The following is a 19,898-nucleotide window of genomic DNA, read 5'->3' as shown; positions in this document are numbered from 1 at the left end:
TTGTGGGACATGAGCATCACTAGCTGGCCAGCATTTATCACCAGTGCCCAGTGGCTCTTGAGAAGTTGGTGATGAGCTGCCTTCCTGAATTGCTGTAGTCCATGAGATATAGGTAGACCCCTCAGGGAGGGAATTCCACGATTTTGAACCAGCGACGGTGTAGGAATGGCAATATATTTCCAAGTCAGGATGGCGAGTGTCTTGGAGTGGAACTTGAGGGGTTGGGGTTCCATGTATCTGCTGCCCTTGTCCTTCTAAATGGAAATGGTCATGGATGCTTAGCTATCTACTAATCTGTCTCTTCACCTTCAGGGATCTGTGGGCAAGACCCCTGTTCCTCTGAGTTTCCTAGTGTCCTATCATTCACTGAGTACTCCCCTTGTCTTGTAACACAGGAACAGGAGATCATTCAGTTCCTCAATCCTGTTACACAGGAATAGGAAGGAGACCAGTCAGTCCCCCAGCAGATAAGATCAGTGAGCTCAGAATAAACCTTGGCTGATGGGAGGAAGATGGAGCAATCTGGGATCATCTTGCTGTGTGTGAAGCCTGCACCCTCACCCCGCATCCCTTATGACAACCCGTGAAAAGAATGAGTTCTGAAGTCAGACAGAATCTTTTGCTTTATTTAGGAATCGAAAGGAACTTGTTGCGATGCCTTTGCCCCATCTCACCTTCGGTCCCAAATTCCCATGCATCGACTGGTACACTCTCCGTGGTTCGCTGAGGATCAGCCCACTGTCTTTTAGCGCAGAGCGGAATCGCTGGACCTACAGAGCACAGAGAGATGGAGATGAGATCAGATTGTTCGCTGATAGCCCCTTGCTGCCCTCCCTCTCTCTATCCCACAGGGTAGCTGTCCCTTCTCTGCCCAATCCTGAGGCAGTGATTCTTCTCCTCCAGTCAAATCTACCCTCTTCTTCTGTAATACCTCTCCCAGACAACTATCCCTATGGGATTGTGATTCCTACCTCAATCGATGAGCCTAAAAAAATTCTGATTGTTTCCTCCTCCCCCACAAACTTTCTTTCATTATTCCAGGGTTTTGTGATTGCTATTTGGACTGACAAACTCCCATTTTTATCCCAGGTTAAAACTCAGTTTAGAAGATTGCGATACTGCAGACTTGAACTGTTTCCTGAGATGTAAGGGACAAGGAGAAGTTGTTATGAAGGAATTAAAGGCAACATTCCAATTAACCATACCTGGGAGAAAAAGGAGTCAAAGCAACATAAATAACCCGTTTCCAGGGTTAGCAAAGTTAATTGTTTGACAACCAGCTGTCTTGTGACTAATAGGTAATTAATATTCCCTGCATGAGGGATGTACTGAAGTGAAGGGGTTACTGGCACAACATGCAATGTTTTGAATAGAAAGTTGGCATCAAGTGTAACAAGGAACAGAAAAGCTACTCCCAATAAGAAGGCAATCCAAAGACTTGAATACTCCAGAATCAATATTGTGGATGAACAAATCTAAAGGAGCATCAATCATGTCATATCACAAGGCAGAAAATTCTAGAAGATTTCAGATTCAGGATTCCTCAGCAGCAGAACTCTGAAGAACGGTATTGTACAAGGATGATACCCTGGACATCCAAAGCCAGACATTGTAGGTCGTAATCGTAGCTAAATTCCACCATGAATCAGGTAATACCCAAGCTGGGTTGTGAGGCCTAACTCGCTGACCGGAGGTCCTTATTTTGGCTGCCACGTGCAATAAAGATTAAGTACAGACTAACCTCAATTATCTGTATTTTGGATTATCCGAACAAGGTCTCAAGGTCTAATAAAAATATTACATCAAAGAGGTAGGTGAATTTGGATTGCCTGTACTGAAGAACATGTGAAAACACTGGCAAAATCAAAGAAACACAAGCACCTCAAACAACAATGACTGGAGTTTTTGGTTTCACGTAAGGATTAGTTACACAGTCCTTTTCAAACGTGTGCTTTATTTCCGTCACTTTACTGGGCAGTTCTTGAAATAAATTGCCGAGAAAGAAAACATGCGCAAGGCAGTGCTTCTGATTTCCTACTGTGACACTGAGTTCACAGAAACTTGATAAATGCTCTTGTGATTGTAGAAGCTGTTCAGGACCTTGCTTAATGCAGGGATTTCATATATTTATGTGATGTTAAGGGTTTAAGTCCTTCTCAGTTTAACCTGCAATTTGCAGAATGCAAAGATTAGTTTGTTCAAATAGCAGACTCATCAAAATTATTGATTTAAACAAACTGTCTGGTAGAGCACTGCGATCCGGACGAAAAGGTGCTCGCCCAACTCATTCAGATAATAGAGGTTCCTCTGTTTTAAGACTGGATTGTCTTGGAGATTCCTGAGTAAGTAGCCAAATTAAAGGTAGCTTGTGGTAATTCACCCACAAGATCTAATTGACGTTTGTAAGATGCTAAAGGAGATTAACAAAGTAGATGCAGAGAAGATGTTTCCCCTTGTGGGGCAATGTAGGTTAAGAGGCTGAAAGATTTGGGAGGATGCACTGCAACATTGAGTCAAAGTTAAAATCAGATCGGCCATGACCTTATTGAACGGCAGAGTAAGCTGGAGGAGCTGAGTGGCTTCCTTACGGTCCTCGTTCATATGAGAGGTCATCGTTTTAGGCTTAACATGTGGCACGTTTAATAACAGACATGACGAGGGTTGGTACCTGGGACTTCGATGTTGTGGCCAATACAGAGACGTGGGTAGAACAGGGACAGGAATGGCTGTTGCAGGTTCCAGGGTTTAAATGTTTTAGTAGGGTCAGAGATGGGGGTAAAAGAGGGGGAGGTGTGGCATTGCTTGTCAAGGATAATATTACAGCAGTAGAAAGGGTGATGGAGGAAGACTTGCCATCTGAGGTAGTGTGGGCGGAGGTTAGAAATAGGAAAGGTGAGGTCACCCTGTTCGGAGTTTTCTACAGGCCTCCTAATAGTCCGAGAGAAGTCGAGGAAGTATTGCCAGGATGATTCAGGAGAAGAGTGAAAGTAGCAGGGTGGTTGTTATGGGGGACTTTAACTTCCCAGATATTGACTGGGAAAGCTATAGCTCGAGTTCGTTAGATGGGTCGGTGTTTGTCCAATGTGTGCAGGAGGGTTTCCTGACACAATATGTAGACAGGCCAACAAGAGGTGAGGCTATACTGGATTTGGTTCTAGGTGATGAACCAGGCCAGGTGTTAGACTTGGAGGTAGGTGAGCACTTCGGGGGTAGTGACCACAACTCGGTGACTTTTACTCTAGTGATGGAGAGGGATAAGTGTGCACTGCAGGCCAACAGTTATAGCTGGGGGCAGGGAAATTATGATGCGGTGAGGCATGACTTAGGATGCGTGGATTGGAAAAATAGGCTTCAAGGGAAGAACACAAATGATATGTGGAGATTGTTCAAGGAACAGCTAATGGGTGTCCTTGATAAGTATGTACCAGTCAGGCAGGGAGTAAAGGGTCTTGTGAGGGAGCCGTGGTTTAATAAGGAATTGGAATCCCTTGTGAAAGGGAAGAGGGCGGCCTATGTAAAGATGAGGCGTGAAGGTTCAGTTGGGGCGATTGAGAGTTATAAGGTAGCCAGGAAGGATCTGAAGACAGAGCTAAGAGCAGCGAGAAGGGGTAATGAAAAGTCCTTAGTTGGTAGGATTAGGGAAAACCCAAAGGCTTTCTACAGGTATGTCAGGAATAAAAGGATGACTAGGGTAGGTATCGGTCCAGTCAAGGATAGTAGTGGGAAGTTGTGTGTGTGGAGGTGGAGGAGATTGGTGAGACACTGAATCAAAACTTTTCGTCAGTATTCACTCAGGAACAGGACATTGTTGCCGATGTGAATATTGAGTCACAAGTGATTAGAATGGATGGCCTTGAGGTACGTAGGGAAGAGGTCTGGGGAATACTGGAAAGGATGAAAATAGATAAGTCCCCTGGGCCTGATGACATTTATCCTAGGTTCCTCTGGGAAGCTAGGGAGGAGATAGCGGATCCATTGGCCTTGATTTTTATGTCGTCGTTGTCTACGGGAATAGTGCCAGAAGACTGGAGGATAGCAAATGTGGTCCCCTTGTTCAAGAAGGGGAGCAGGGATAGCCCGAGTAACTATAGGCCAGTGAGTCTCACTTCTGTTGTGGGCAAAGTCTCAGAGAGAATTGTAAGGGATAGGATTTAATGAACATCTGGATAGGAATAATGGGATCAAGGATAGTCAGCATGGTTTTGTGAAGGGCAGGTCGTGCCTCACAAACCTTATTGAATTCTTTGAGAAGGTGACCAAGGAAGTGGACGAGGGTAAAGCAGTAGATGTGGTGTATATGGATTTTAGCAAGGCGTTCGATAAAGTATCCCATGGCAGGCTAATGCAAAAACTACGGAGATATGGCATTAAGGGTGCATTAGAGGCTTGGATTAGGAATTGGCTGGCTGGAAGGAGACAGAGGGTAGTAGTTGATGGTATAGTTCATCTTGGAGCGCAGTTACTAGCGGTGTTCCAGAATGATCTGTTTTGGGACCATTGCTGTTTGTCATTTTTAGAAATGACCTGGAGGAGGGGCTTGAAGGCAAGTTTGCGGATGACACAAAAGTCTGTGGAGTTGGGGACAGCGAAGAAGGATGTGGCAGGTTACAGCGCGATATAGATAAGTTGCAGAGCTGGGCAGTAAGGTGGCAAATGGAATTCAATGTAGCTAAGTGTGAAGTCATTCACTTTGGTAGGAGTAACAAGATGATGGATTACTGGGCTAATGGTAGACTACTTGGTAGTGTGGATGAGCAGAGGGATCTTGGTGTCCATGTACACAGATCTTTGAAAGTTGCCACCCAGGTAAATAGTGCTGTGATGAAGGCATATGGTGTACTGGGCTTTATTGGTAGAGGAATTGAGTTCCGGAGTCCTGAGGTCATGTTGCAGTTGTATAAGACTCTGGTGTGGCCTCATCTGGAGTATTGTATGCAGTTTTGGTCGCCATACTATAGGAAGGATGTGGAGGCATTGGAACGAGTGCAGAGAAGGTTTACCAGGATGTTGCCTGGCATGGTAGGAAGATCATATGAGGAAAGGCTGAGGCACTTGGGACTTTTCTCATTGGAGAAAAGAAGGTTTAGGGGAGATTTGATAGAGGTGTACAAGATGATTAGGGGTTTAGATAGGGTTGACAGTGAGAACCTTTTTCCGCGTATGGAGTCAGCTGTTACTAGGGGACACAGCTTTAAATTAAGGGGTGGTAGGTATAGAACAGATGTTAGGGGTAGATTTTTTACTCAGCGGGTTGTGAATTCATGGAATGCCCTGCCAGTAGCAGTGGTGGACTCTCCCTCTTTATGGTCATTTAAGCGGGCATTGAACAAGCATATGGAGGTTATTGGGCTAGTGTAGTTTAGGTAGGCTTCGGTCGGCGCAACATCGAGGGCCGAAGGGCCTGTACTGCGCTGTATTTTTCTATGTTCTATGTTCTCATAAGGGGATTTGCTTCTCCAGAGTGTGATAGTCACTGAATAAATTTGAGGTGGTAGACAATTCTTTAGTCAGTAATGGTTTCAAGACAGTGGGCAGGACTGTGGAGTTGAGGCCGGATGCAATCAGCCACAATCCTGTTTAAGTGAGTCACCCATCTTTCCTCCTAAACTAATCAGGACCCTCATTCTCTTAAAGTTCTCGGGACTTACCGACTCTGCCCGGTATTCCCAAGGGATAGCCCGGAATTGGAGGTAGCCGATCCCGGCCTCAAGGCAGCGTTGAGCTAGCACACGGCCCACAGTCTCGGCTGCAGTGACGTCCCGGGTGCTGTATAGGTGCTTCTTGATGGACCACTCTTGGGTCGAAGCTGAGATGACCACCTCGCCCTGACTGCTTGCTGCCTCCACACAGGCTGTGACGTGCCTCTGGCTCTTCCTGAAACGCAACCTGGCATCAAGCAGTAGAGAGACAGAAAAATCAATGACAAAGGAAATGAGAGATATCAGCAGCAAATCATCCTGTGAGGCACCACTTACCACAACTGCACTCCCCTGCCTTCTTCAATCGTCTTTGTCACTTCATCAAAAACTCAATTAAGTTGGTGAGATACCATTTCTCATGCACAAAACCATGTTGACTATCCCTAATAAGTCCTTGGCTTTCCAAATGCACATAGATCCTATCCCTCACAATCCCCTCCAACAACTTACCCACCACTGACATCAGTTCCCTGGCTTTTGCTTACTACCTTTCTTAAATAATCACACCACATTAGCCACCCTCCAATCTACTGGCACTTCATTCGTGGCTATCGATGATACAAATATATCAGCAAGGGACCCAAAAATCACTTCCCATACTTCTGAGGCGTTAGATAAAGTCCTTGGGATTACAGGAATGAAATGGGATCAGGGAACCGAGTTGGCTGATCAGCCATGATCACATGGATTGTTAAAAGGGGTAAACAGCCTCCTCCTTTGCTTATACTGTATGTTTCTATGAGCCCTGTGTGACCTTATTTCTAAGTCAATGAATGCGAACATGGCGCTACAGCTAGCAATTTGGAAAACAAGTAGTCCTTTGGCCTTTTTATGAGTAGTAGTGAGTCCAGCCGTTAAACTGTCTTCCATTTTCTTCCACGCAATTTTGGTGAGATGGAATATTCCATCTAGTTTTGACATTCCTGATAAAGGGCTTACCCCCGGAACGTCGACTCTCCTGCTCCTCGGATGCTGCATGACCTGCCATGTTTTTCCAGCGCCACACTTTTCGACTCTAGTTTTGAGGCACAGTCTCAGAATAAAAGGGAAGCATGAGGAGGAATTTCTTCTCTCAGAGGGGAGTGAATCTGCGGAACTCTTGACCACAGAGGGCGGTCGAGGCTGAGTCATTAATTATATTGAAGGCTGCGATGAGATTTTTAATCTGGAAGGGATCAAAGATTATAAAGAAAGACAGGAGAGTGGAGTTGATAATTGCCAAATCAGCCATGACCCCATCGGACAAAAGAGTACATTCAATTGGCTGACCTCTGTTCCAACATCATATGGACTGTCAGGTAGATACTGTGGTTACTCAGGGAACACAGCAACTAACGTGCAGACAGCAAGAACTGACTAACAGCACTGTGATATCGGGCTGATTGCCTGTTTTCACCAACTGGACACAAGCTTTAAAGATTCAGATTGGCATTCACAGTGCTTCTTCCAAGGAGGTCACGAAATCTTTAATATGGACTTCAGACAGCAGTCAGCCAGTTAGATGTCACAGAGGGACACAGTCTGGCACTCCCTCAGCACTGACCCTCCAACAGTGTGCTACTCCAGTACAACAGTTCTCACATCAGCCCAGATACCAGTGGTTAGATTTCTGCTCTCCCATCTAACCCAGAATCTCGGAAGTCTGAGACAAGAGGACTATTCACTGAAGAATTTTCACATTCACTCGGCCAGAGGCAGAACTCAGGGACAAAGAGCTGACAGCCACTGGCAATGGAAACGGGAAATTGGCAGAAACTGACACAGCAGTGAACCTGCACAGTTACTGCCTTTGCTGTTTGAATTCGTGAATCACTGGACATTGGAATACATCTGGGAAAACAAACAAGTGAAATTCACAACTAATCTTGGAGGAACCTGTTTGGGAGAGGGGACAGCACAGAAACAGGTAAGTGGATATTTTAAGCATGGCCTTACAGTAAATCTGCAGTTGTGAGTAGAGTTGGTGTTTTATTATGTTTTTTTGAGATATGCCTCTTGATTAAACTTAAAATATACGCCACAAGTATTAATTTAACCTGGAGCAGTGTTTTGTAGAGGAATAAGACAGTGCTATTTTCTGTGTCTGTAGACTAAAAGCAAAAATGGCCTTTAGTAGAGTGATATGCTCTTCTTGTCGGATGTAGGAGTTCAGGGAGAGTTTAAGGGTTACTGAGGACTATATCTGCAATATATGCCGTTGATTAAGAATCCTTTCAAATTGAATGGAACAGTTGGAGAGACAGTTCGAGGTAATGAGGAATTTACAAGAGCAGGGAGACATGAAGGATGGCAGTTATAGGAAGAGGGAAAAGATGCAGATCCAGTCACATAGATTGGTTAACTCCAGGAAAGGTAAGAGAGGTAGACAGTTGGTGCAGGAGTCTTCTGTGGCTATCCCCATTTCAAATAAGTATGCTGTTTTGGAACATGTGGGGTTGATGATTCTCAGGGAAACATAGCAAACAGCCAAGATTCTGGTACTGAGACCAGTTCTAATGCAATGACAGGTACATCAGGTTCCAAGAGATCGATTGAATTTGAGGACTGTCTAGAATTTGAGGACAGATGGTCCTGTGGCCAGCGGCATAAAATCAGAATGGTGTGTTGCATTCCTGGTGCCAGAGTCAAGGATGTCTCAGAGGGGATGCAGAATGTTCTCAAGTGGAAGAGGGGCCAGCAGGAGGTCATTGGAACCAATGACATAGGAAGGGAAAAGATTGAGATTCTGAAAGGAGATTACAGGGAGTTAGGCAGGAATTTAAAAAGGAGGCCCATGAGAGTACTAATATCTGGATTACTCCTGGTGCTATGAGCTAGTGAGGGCAGGAATAGGAGGACAGAGCAGATGAATGCATGGCTGAGGAGCAGGTGCACGGGAGAAGGATTCAAAATTTTGGATCATTGGAAGCTCTTTTGGGGTAGAGGTGACCTGCACAAGAAGGATGGATTGTACCTAAATTGGAAGAGGACTAATATACTGGCAGGGAGATTTGTTAGAGCTGCTTGGGAGGGTTTAAACTAGTATGATGGGGATGTGGGACCCAGGGAGATAGTGAGGAAAGAGATCAATCTGAGACTGGTCCAGTTGAGAACAAAGGCGAGTCAAACAGTAAGGGCAGGCAGGAACAAAGCAGAGAACAGAGTAGGACTGATAAATTAAACTGCATTTATTTCAATGCAAGAGGCCTAACAGGGAAGGCAGATGAACTGAGGGCATGGTTAGGAACATGGGACTGGGATATCATAACAATTAGAGAAACAGAGCTCAGGGATGGACAGAACTGGCAGCTTAATGTTCCAGGATACAAATGCTAGGAAGGATAGAAAGAGAGGCAACAGAGGAGGGGGAGTGGCGTTTTTGATAAGAGATAGCATTACTGCTGTACTGAGGGAGGATATTCTCGAAAATACATCCAGGGAAGTTATTTGGGTGGAACTGAAATAAGAAAGGGCTTGTTGGGCTTGTATTATAGACTCCCTCATAGCCAGAGAGAAATTGAGAAACAAATTTGTAAGGAGATCTCAGAACTAGAGCAATAAGCTTAGGGTGAGAGGGGAAGACATAAAAGAGACCTAAGGGGCAACTTTTTCACACAGAGGGTGGTGCGTGTATGAAATGAGCTGCCAGAGGAAGTGGTGGAGGCTGGTACAATTACAACATTTAAAAGGCAATGAATGGGTATACGAATTGGAATGGTTTGGAGGGATATGGGCCAGGTGCTGGCAGGTGCCAGACTGGGTTGAGATATCTGGTCGGTATGGACAAGTTGGACTGTTCCCATGCTGTACATCTCTATGACACTTTGACTTGCTATCTGAATGCTCATCATTTGGAGATGCCACTGCTGGACTGAGGTGTACAAAGTTAAAAATCACACAACACCAGGTTATAGTCCAACGGGTTTAATTGGAAGCACACTAGCTTTCGGAGTGCCACTCCATCATCACAACCACCTGAAGAAGGACGAGCGGCACTCCGAAAGATAGTGCTCCCAATTAAACCTGTTGGAACTATAACCGGGTGTTGTGTGATTTTTAACTTTGTATCGGAATGCTGTTGACAAACTGAGGGCAGAAGCTGGAAGAGGGGGAAGAAGACAGATACATTCAAGGGCAAAGCGAAGGAAGATGGAGTGGATTTTTCCCGATAGAGGTGTACAAGTTAATGAGAGGCTTAGATAGAGTAGGTAGCCAGAGACTTCCCCACCCCCCACCCCCGGGCAGAAATGGGTGACACAAGAGGTCATAATTTTAAGGTGACTGCAGGAAGGTATCGGGGCGATGTGAGAGGTAGGTTCTTTATTCAGAGAGCATTGGGTGTGTGGAATGCACTGCCAGCGGTGGTAGAAAAGTCAGTGACATTAGGGACATTTAAGCAACTGCTGGACAAGCACATGGACGGCAGTAATTTGCAGGGTGTGTAGATGTGGTTGATGTTAGATAAATGCTCAGCACAACATGGTGGGCCGAAGGGCCTGTACTGTGCTGTCCCATGTGGTGTCCGGTGCTCACCGGTGCCAGTAGCTGCCCCTCGGCCAGGTGCTCTGCCAGCCGTTGTCCTTCCTCGCCAGCGCCAGACGCTCCAGGTTCCGGGGGTTGCGGTTCACAAATCGCGGCGAGACCGTCTCGTTCTCTCGCGTGTCCGGGGCGATCGAGGCTTCAGCCGAGGCCGACATCAACCGCCAACCTTCAGGCCCAGAGAGAGAGAGACGGGGTTAATGCAGGTGCACATGGGTCATCACTGCTGACAATGGCCGGGTGACAGGGGCATGACTCTGCCCACCCCGTACCTGCTCGAGCGGGAGCCGCCACCGCCGCTCGCTCCAGCTGCAACCCGAGAGCGGCCACCACCGCCGCCATTGCGCTGAGAACCCCGCCCCCTGACGTCACGACGGGACACGTAGCCCCGCCCCTCGACCTCACTCCCAGACACTCAGCACTGTCCCCTGAAACGTCGCCCTCCGCCCATGGACACCAAGCCCCGCCCACTTATTCCCCGCTCAGGCAACTAAGCCCCACCCCGGCAACTAAGCACCGCCCCCTAACGCCTCACCCGGTTTGCCAACCCACGCCCCCTGGCAACCAAGCCCCGCCCCCCTGGACATCCTCCCCGGACACCTCGCCTGGCTTCCGACGCCTCTCCTGGATAACGCGCCCGGTCCACTGACGTCTATTCCCCAATATCAAGCCCCGCCCCACCCGGAGACCCATCCCCGTCGTCCCCTGACACCATTGACTCGTCACTAGCCCCGCCCCCTCATCGCTCAGCCGGAAGCTGGCCTTCACGGCAGTGACGGAACCGTCGCAGTGGGCGGGGCTTCCGTTCGCATCCTTCATTTGATTGGCGTTTGGATGAAGTCCCATCTCCAATCCACACCCCATCCCCTTCCCTCACAACTATCCTCCAATCTGTCCCCATTCCACACATCATCCTCAATCTCTCATAACTGGCCTCATCCCCTGCTGTTATTAGACTGCTGCAAGGACCCCTCTCAGTTAAAATAATGTTGATATTGCTGTTGTTGAAACTGCTTTGTGCACCTTCTGTGCAGTGTAACGTGTATGCCTGGCTCTGCCAAGACACCCTCTGATCTATATGTCCTTGTTTGTTATGATCTGCTTGTTCTGCTCACAAAACAAAGCTGCACTTAGATTACGACAAAAAATACTGCAGGAGGCTGGAGGACACAGCAAGCCAGGCAGCATCAGGAGGTCTTGAAGAAGAGTTATACCCGAAACATCGACATCTCCACCTCCTGATGCTGCCTGGCTTGCTGTGTTCTTCCAGCCTCCTGCCTGTTTATTTCACTCTACTTGGGTACACGTGACTACAATAAATCAAGATGTGGAGGCACATTCTCTCCCAGTCAGGGAACACTTCAGCAGTCAGGGACATCCGGCCTCAGATCTTCAGGGGACTGTCCTCCAAGGCCGACTTCGGGATACGCAACATTGCACTGTGGCCGGGCAGAGGCTCATATAAGTTTGGTACCCATGAGGATAGCTTCAACCAGGATTTTGGGTTCATGCCACACTACAGGGGACCGCACTACACAATGCCCACACACTGTTACATACACACATGGACCCTATCATACACACACATACACCACCCACACTCACACCCATGTACACACTCTCTCACAGGCTTATTCTCCGTCATACTCATGCACACACTCTACCAAGAATGCACACACGCAAACACACCCTCTCACAAGCATTAACACTTACATGCACACACTCACAGTCTTTACCACACACCCACATGAAATCACTCAGAGTCTCTGAGACTTACATGCACGCACACACTCATGTAAGTCTATGGGGTGATTTTGCGTTTACAGTATTGTAATTGCAGATAGATTCTATTTTGTTCAAAAAGCACACAATTTGCAAGCAGTCAATGCAAGCAAGTCAATCCATGTAACATTTTACAAATTCCTACTTTGGAAATAGAACCAGTCTGGCTCAAGATTAAGATACAGACAGGCTCTAACTTCACACAGTTAATGCATTGTCTGAGCTGAAATGTCATCTCTTTTCTAATAAAGCCTGAAGTTATCTCAAGCATGTGACTTGAAAGAAGTTCTGGGATTTACATATTAATGAACTGAAACCTGCAGCCCATTCGAAAAGATGAAAGACTTAACAGCAATCTCGGTTTGTTCAACATATCATTTCAGTTGCATGACACTGTGATCTTTTTCTATAAAGTCTGTGTCTTATAGTCCTGCTCCACAGCTCCCTCATGAAGGAGCAGTGCTGTGAATGCTGGTACTTCCAAATTAACCTGTTGGACTACAACCTGGTGCCGTGTGATTTTTAACAATCTCCATCCCCTGTCTTCATCCTCCACACTATCACATATCTCATATCATCCCCATCCCTACACTGTTCCAAAACTCCACACCATCCTCATTCCACACACCATGTCCATCATTACTCTCACTTTCCCACACCATTTCTCTCATCCCATTGGACAATCTCCACGTCAAGCAACACATTCATCCCAACTATTAGCCCCCATCGAATTGGCCATTCCCCTCATCCAAGGTAACTGTCTATAATTTTCAGTGAGGCCCCACATCATCTATCTACTCAGCCTTGTGTTCTGGCTCAGATTCCTCAACTTCTCCTCATATGACAACCCAGAACCATTCTTGTAGACCTTCTCTGTCACTTCCTTGGGTAACACATCCCTCCTTTGACACAGGGCTCATAGCTGCTCACAATGTAGAAAATGCCGTCTGACCAGAACTTTGTACAGCCTCAACAGTTCACTTCTGCTCTTGTATTCTAGTCCATTCAAAACAAATGCAAACATTGCATTTGCCTTCCTAACTGTTCACTGAATCCACTTGATACCTCAAAAGATTTCTGAATTAAAACTCTGAAATACAGTATCCACATCCTTCATCCTGTGTCCTACTGCCCACCTCACCATCACTGCTATGTTATTGGCGAGTTTCCATGTTCATCACCAAACCTCCTCTGCACTATCTCCCACATCCTATTGGCCATTCCCAGAATCCAACATTACTGGCATCCCAATGGTCAGTTACCATGGCCATCATAGCACTCCATACCTAACCCACCATCACTCTAAACCCAGCATGCACATCTCCATGTCCAGTCTCCATGTACATTATCACTCTCTTTCTCACACATACCTCACCAACATTCCCATCCTATTGGCATTCATGCCATCATTCCTCTGCCTGACCGCCCACATCATCACACCAACACCAATGGCCAATCACCATGTCCATTATTACTCTGACAGCTCACCATTGTTGCAAGCCCAGTCACTCATCTCCGGAGGCAGCATCATTCTGTCTTCTGTGATGATACTATGGCTTTATGTATTGTATTATGACACGGTGGTGAACTCCTCTGTTAATTAAACGAAACACCCAAAAAGGTTCACCTCACCTCATAATCTGTTAAAATATGAGTAATAGAGAACATCCAAATTCCACTATTTAGAGAAAATAACATTAATTTATTCCTTAACTCTAAAAGTGAACATTAAACAACAAATCACAACTCTAAGCTCCTTCCTCCCTCTCTTAACTGCTTATTGTCTGCCAACAATTCTATAACAATGAACTCTTCCAATAAAAAAAATATTAATATTACATCAATTTAGTTTCAAAACCATATAGTGGCTGTCGTCTCGGGTGTCTGTCTTCTTTTGGCTGAAGATCTCTCTGGGTTGCTTTCTGCCTTTTAATGTGAAGATATTTCATATGAAGAAGATACCTCTGACAGAGAGTGTTTTTGAATGGCAGTATTTCTTGATAGCAGTTACTCTCTCAATAACAGTTGCTCTGTCAGACTTTCTAAATGCCGGCTTTTTTTTTAATACCCCAACATCAGATCGTCTCACTGGTTGTATGTTTGCAAAAACAATAAATACAAACGCGATTGGGTTTTAGTATCCTGGGGCATAATTCAAAATGATTGGTTAAGTTTGAATTCTTGTCAAAGCAGCAACCAACTCATGCATCCACCACCTGATGAAGGAGCAGCGCTCCGAAAGCTAGTGCTTCCAATTAAACCTGTTGGTCTATAACCTGGTGTTGTGTGATTTTTAACTTTCTATACCCCAGTCCAACACTGGCATCTCCAAATCATGCCCTCCTGTGAAAACCCCTTACTGCTGACTGACACCTCCCCCTCTTCTACAAAGTAAAAGAGAAACCTGCAAATCTATCAACGGGATCGAACTTCAAATTAATACATATTCCTCGAGAGGGTTCTGCTTCCCGAACTGTTAGCCGGAATTCCCTCCTCTCCACAATTACTGCAGCGTGGCCTCAGTCTAATGGTTCCTCTGTTTTTGCCGTTTTTGTTTTCTAAGAAAACTCTTGAGAAGTTTTAGAAACTGAAAGAACTGCAGAATTATGTGGGGCATGGATAGGATAAATAGACAAAGTCTTTTCCCTGGGGTCGGGGAGTCCAGAACTAGAGGGCATAGGTTTAGTGTGAGAGGCGAAAGATATAAAAGCGACCAAAGGGTCAACGCTTTCATCCAGAGGGTGGTACTTGTGTGGAATGAGCTGCCAGAGGAAGTGGCGGAGGCTGGTACAATTGCAACATTTTCCAGGCATTTGGATGGGTATATGAATAGGAAGGGTTTGGAAGGATATGGGCCGGGTGCTGGCAGGTGGGACTAGATTGGGTTGGGATATCTGGTCGGCATGGGCAGGTTGGACCGAAGGGTCTGTTTCCGAGCTGTACATCTCTATCTCGATGACTATGTCTACGCTGTAAATCAGAAACCAAACCCGAAGTCGGTGGTAAAGCTGTATGAAGAGAAATCAGAGTTCACGTTTCGGTCCGGTGAACCTTTCTGAGAACTTGACAAGTTTTAATTGTGTGATCGTTCCAGGGTTGCCCTGGGATTTTCGTGCTATTTCTGTTATTGATTGATTTCAGATGATGAGAAATCCGAAATGCTGCTTTGTGTGTATTAAAAAGTGAGGCGGGGCATCAGGAGACCGATCCACTCAGTAAAACTCGGTCTTTGATGACTTCTCAATTCTAATATTTCACTGCAAAATTTCCAACAAAACAACAACGAAATTTCGAGTCAAGAACTATTATGGCACATCAGCTGATTTCTATAGCGCTTCAGCCTGTAGCGATGGTGGTATAGTGGTCAGCATAGCTGCCTTCCAAGCAGTTGACTTGGATTCGATTCCCGGCCATCGCAAGCAGTGCATTTTAACACCACTCCACAACCAAAAGAGCCGATCGATTCAGTGGGAATGAAACACCTCCGTCTGCACATCACATTGAGTCTGCCAGACCTCTGGAGTGCAGACACAACTTTGAAGTTGAGGATGTCCCCAGGAGGATTAAGGAGTCAAGTCGAGCACGGTTCAAAGAAACACGAGTCATGGCAGAATTCCTTGGTTTTCCATCTTATTTAGAAAGAAATGTTTCCGGATTTCACTCATTTCAACATTACTCTCATTTTGTTTTTTGTGAACTACAGCCTAATATCAAGTGAAATGTGGGTGGACAGTTCACAAATATCCAAACAACGTTATTTCTCATATCGAATCGGTAATGTTATTGTTTTAGGTGCAAGTCAGAAATAGGAGGAGTGGACACCAGCTGCTTTTATATTTCCAGTATGAGAAAATGATTCGATAAAACTCTGAGAGATGATAGAAGTGACCACACAGTGAGTGAAAGTTTAATCCAGGATAAAGATAAAAATCACACAACACCAGATTACAGTCCAACAGATTTATTTGCAAGCACTAGTTTTAGGAGTGCTCCGAAAGCTACTTGGACGTTAACCTGGTATTGTGTGATTTTGAACTTTGTCCTCCCCAGTCCACCACAGGCTCCTCCACGTCATCATCCGATATAGTCATCATGGATTTGTTAAGGGAAGGTCGTGTCTGATGAAGGTGACTGATTTTCTTTGATGGATAAAGAATGGATGGAGTGTATCCGATGTAGATCAACCTGATGATAAGAAGGACCATAAGACGCAGTATTTATAGCAAAAGGATTACAGTTTCATGCAGCTGAAATGATATATTAAACACATTTAGGTTAAGCCTTTCATCTTTTATAATGGGTTTACTAGTTTCCGTTCTTTAATATAAGAACCTCAGAACCTTTTCAAAGTTACGTTGTCGAGATAACTTCAGGTTGTCTAACAAGAGATGCTATCTCAGCTCAGACAATGCATTAAAGGTGTGAGGTTAAAGTCTGTCTGTGTCCCAATCTTGAGTCAGACTGGTTCTAGCCTCCCAGTCGGAGAGCACTTCAGCGCTCTGTGTCTTTCGGTCTCGGACCCCTGGGAGACAATCCTCCAAGGCAGACTATGGGACAGCAAACAATGCAAAGTGGCCAAGCAGAGGTTGATAGTCAAGTTCGGTACCCATGGGGATGACTTTAACTGGGCACTTTGGTTCATGTCACACGAAACGTTACAACACTGCACTGTATACTATTTCACCGACACCCACAAGTACACGCACACACACAAATGCACACTCCTACCGACCCATACACACATGCATACCCTCTCTCAAACACAAGCTCTCTCTCATAAACTCACTCAAACACTTCCACATTCACAGCCACTCACGCACCTTCTCACAAACTGATACCCCAGTACACTCACACACATGCACCTACACACACTCTCACAGACCCGCATATCCCTACATGCACGCACACACACAGACACACACACACAGCCACACACACCCACACATGCACCGACACACACACACATGCATGCACCCACACACGCAGACACACACACACACACGCAGCCACACACACACGCATGCACACACACACACACACACACACACACACACACACACAGTTCCCCCCCCCCCCCACACACACACTGATTCCGGGTTCTCACGACTCTCAGCTGGAGACTATCATTGCCTGCAGACCCGACCTTCATCCCCCCACGACACCATGAAGGGTAACACTTGTTCATGCCCTTACACAGCCGTGTGTGCCCTCCCTTGACCCCGTCCTTTCCATCTTGCCCACCGCCCCTCCATGACGCTCTACCTCCTTCCTGCGCAGGGTTGCTCTGACAATGTCAATTTCACGTCCTTTGTCAATTTCACTTCCTGTGTCAATTTCACCGCACTACGTTTTCTTTTTCCCCTCACGAACCGGGATCACTCTACGCTGTGTTTGCTGACCCCACCCCCTACGTTTGCCTTCCCGGATAGCGCTTTGTGTTTCGTTGGACCCGCAGGAGTAGCTGCGGACGTTCTGCTTAAACCTGAGCGGATAACACTGTTCTGCTCGGAGACAGGGAGGTCTGCAGATGCTGGAGCCCGAAACATCGATTTCCCTGCTGTGCGTTTCCAGCAACACACTCTCGACACTGTTCTGCCACGACCCTGTCTCGGTTGCACACAATCCCATTCATCATTAAGGCGCCACGGCATCCCAAGGACTTGGGACCCATGGGAACTAAATGATGACAGCGGCCTCAGCACTCTGCACCCCCTGACCTTGGAAAGCCCATCTTGGTTCAGGTTACCTATCTAGGGCAGGGAGGGTTTTGCGTGCACTGCCTTCCCACATCAGTGGAAGCGACCTTCACTAAACAGCTGCCCATGACTACCCCTTGCTGTGAAGTTAAACATCACACAACACCAGGTTGTAGTCCAACATATTTAATTGGAAGCTCTAGATTTCGGACAACCACCTGATGAAGGAGCAGCGCTCCGAAAGCTCGGGCTTCCAATTAAACCTGTTGGTCTATAACCTGGTGTTGTGTGATTTTTAACTTTCTATACCCCAGTGAAACACTGGCATCTCCAAATCATGCCCTCCTGTGAAAACCCCTTACTGCTGACTGACACCTCCCCCTCTTCTACAAAGTAAAAGAGAAACCTGCAAATCTATCAACGGGATCGAACTTCATATTAATACATATTCCTCGAGAGGGTTCTGCTTCCCGAACTGTTAGCCGGAATTCCCTCCTCTCCACAATTACTGCAGCGTGGCCTCAGTCTAATGGTTCCTCTGTTTTTGCCGTTTTTGTTTTCTAAGAAAACTCTTGAGAAGTTTTAGAAACTGAAAGAACTGCAGAATTATGTGGGGCATGGATAGGATAAATAGACAAAGTCTTTTCCCTGGGGTCGCGCAGTCTAGAACTAGAGGGCATAGGTTAGTGTGAGAGGCGAAAGATATATAATCGACCAAAGGGTCAACGCTTTCATCCAGAGGGTGGTACGTGTGTGGAATGAGCTGCCAGAGGAAGTGGCGGAGGCAGGTACAATTGCAACATTTTCCATGCATTTGGATGGGTATATGAATAGGAAGGGTTTGGAAGGATATGGGCCGGGTGCTGGCAGGTGGGACTAGATTGGGTTGGGATATCTGGTCGGCATGGGCAGGTTGGACCGAAGGGTCTGTTTCCGCGCGGTACATCTCTATCTCGATGACTATGTCTACGCTGTAAATCAGAAACCAAACCCGAAGTCGGTGGTAAAGCTGTATGAAGAGAAATCAGAGTTCACGTTTCGGTCCGGTGAACCTTTCTGAGAACTTGACAAGTTTTAATTGTGTGATCGTTCCAGGGTTGCCCTGGGATTTTCGTGCTATTTCTGTTATTGATTGATTTCAGATGATGAGAAATCCGAAATGCTGCTTTGTGTGTATTAAAAAGTGAGGCGGGGCATCAGGAGACCGATCCACTCAGTAAAACTCGGTCTTTGATGACTTCTCAATTCTAATATTTCACTGCAAAATTTCCAACAAAACAACAACTAAATTTCGAGTCAAGAACTATTATGGCACATCAGCTGATTTCTATAGCGCTTTGGGCTGTAGCGATGGTGGTATAGTGGTGAGCATAGCTGCCTTCCAAGCAATTGACCCGCGTTCGATTCCCGGCCATCGCAAGCAGTGCATTCTAACACCACTCCGCAACCAAAAGAACCGATCGATTCAGTGGGAATGAAACACCTCCGTCTGCACATCACATTGAGTCTGCCAGACCTCTGGAGTGCAGACACAACTTTGAAGTTGAGGATGTCCCCAGGAGGATGAAGGAGTCAAGTCGATCACGGTTCAAAGAAAGTAGAGTCATGGCAGAATTCCTTGGTTTTCCATCTTATTTCGAAAGAAATGTTTCCGGATTTCACTCATTTCAACATTACTCTCATTTTGTTTTTTGTGAACTACAGCCTAATATCAAGTGAAATGTGAGTGGACAGTTCACAAATATCCAAACAACGTTATTTCTCATATCGAATCGGTAATGTTATTGTTTTAGGTGCAGGTCAGAAATAGGAGGAGTGGACACCAGCTGCTTTAATATTTCCAGTATGAGAAAATGATTCGATAAAACTCTGAGAGATGATAGAAGTGACCACAGAGTGAGTGAAAGTTTAATCCAGGATAAAGTTAAAAATCACACAACACCAGATTACAGTCCAACAGCTTTACTTGGAAGCACTAGTTTTAGGAGTGCTCCGAAAGCTACTTGGACGATAACCTGGTATTGTGTGATTTTGAACTTTGTCCTCCCCAGTCCACCACAGGCTCCTCCACGTCATCATCCGATATAGTCATCATGGATTTGTTAAGGGAAGGTAGTGTCTGATGAAGGTGACTGATTTTCTTTGAAGGATAAAGAATGGATGGAGTGTATCCGATGTAGATCAACCTGATGATAAGAAGGAC

At 46.0% G+C, this 19,898-nt stretch overlaps 1 protein-coding gene and 1 non-coding gene across 2 annotated transcripts; one reads left to right on the top strand and one right to left on the bottom strand.

Annotated features, from left to right (window-relative positions):
- Positions 1–597: 597 nt before the first annotated feature.
- Positions 598–10,584, bottom strand: LOC140486107 (large ribosomal subunit protein uL18m-like). The gene is made up of 4 exons (XM_072584762.1): positions 10,490–10,584; positions 10,212–10,386; positions 5,649–5,886; positions 598–770 (listed from the first exon to the last, which is right to left on the bottom strand). The coding sequence occupies exons 1-4, from the start codon at positions 10,557–10,559 to the stop codon at positions 606–608; spliced, it is 648 nt and encodes a 215-aa protein (XP_072440863.1). The 5' UTR covers positions 10,560–10,584; the 3' UTR covers positions 598–605.
- An 8,458-nt stretch (positions 10,585–19,042) lies between these two features.
- Positions 19,043–19,114, top strand: trnag-ucc (transfer RNA glycine (anticodon UCC)). The gene has a single exon. It is a non-coding gene; the product is annotated as a tRNA-Gly (tRNA).
- The last annotated feature ends 784 nt before the right edge of the window (positions 19,115–19,898 follow it).

Source organism: Chiloscyllium punctatum, chromosome 15, assembly GCF_047496795.1.
Source record: "Chiloscyllium punctatum isolate Juve2018m chromosome 15, sChiPun1.3, whole genome shotgun sequence".
In the NCBI taxonomy this organism is placed as follows: Eukaryota; Metazoa; Chordata; class Chondrichthyes; order Orectolobiformes; family Hemiscylliidae; genus Chiloscyllium; species Chiloscyllium punctatum.
The sequence above is the reverse complement of the archived record's forward strand: the minus strand, read 5'-3'. Positions and strand labels throughout refer to the sequence as shown.

What these genes read in the sequence shown, in the direction of transcription:
- LOC140486107 (XM_072584762.1), bottom strand. Translation starts at nt 10,559, where the DNA reads ATGGCGGCGGTGGTGGCCGCTCTCGGGTTGCAGCTGGAGCGAGCGGCG. An exon ending in GGCGGCTCCCGCTCGAGCAG is followed by an intron (nt 10,387 to 10,489) that starts GTACGGGGTGGG and finishes CTGGGCCTGAAG; the next exon opens with GTTGGCGGTTGATGTCGGCC. An exon ending in AGGGGCAGCTACTGGCACCG is followed by an intron (nt 5,887 to 10,211) that starts GTGAGCACCGGA and finishes GCTTGATGCCAG; the next exon opens with GTTGCGTTTCAGGAAGAGCC.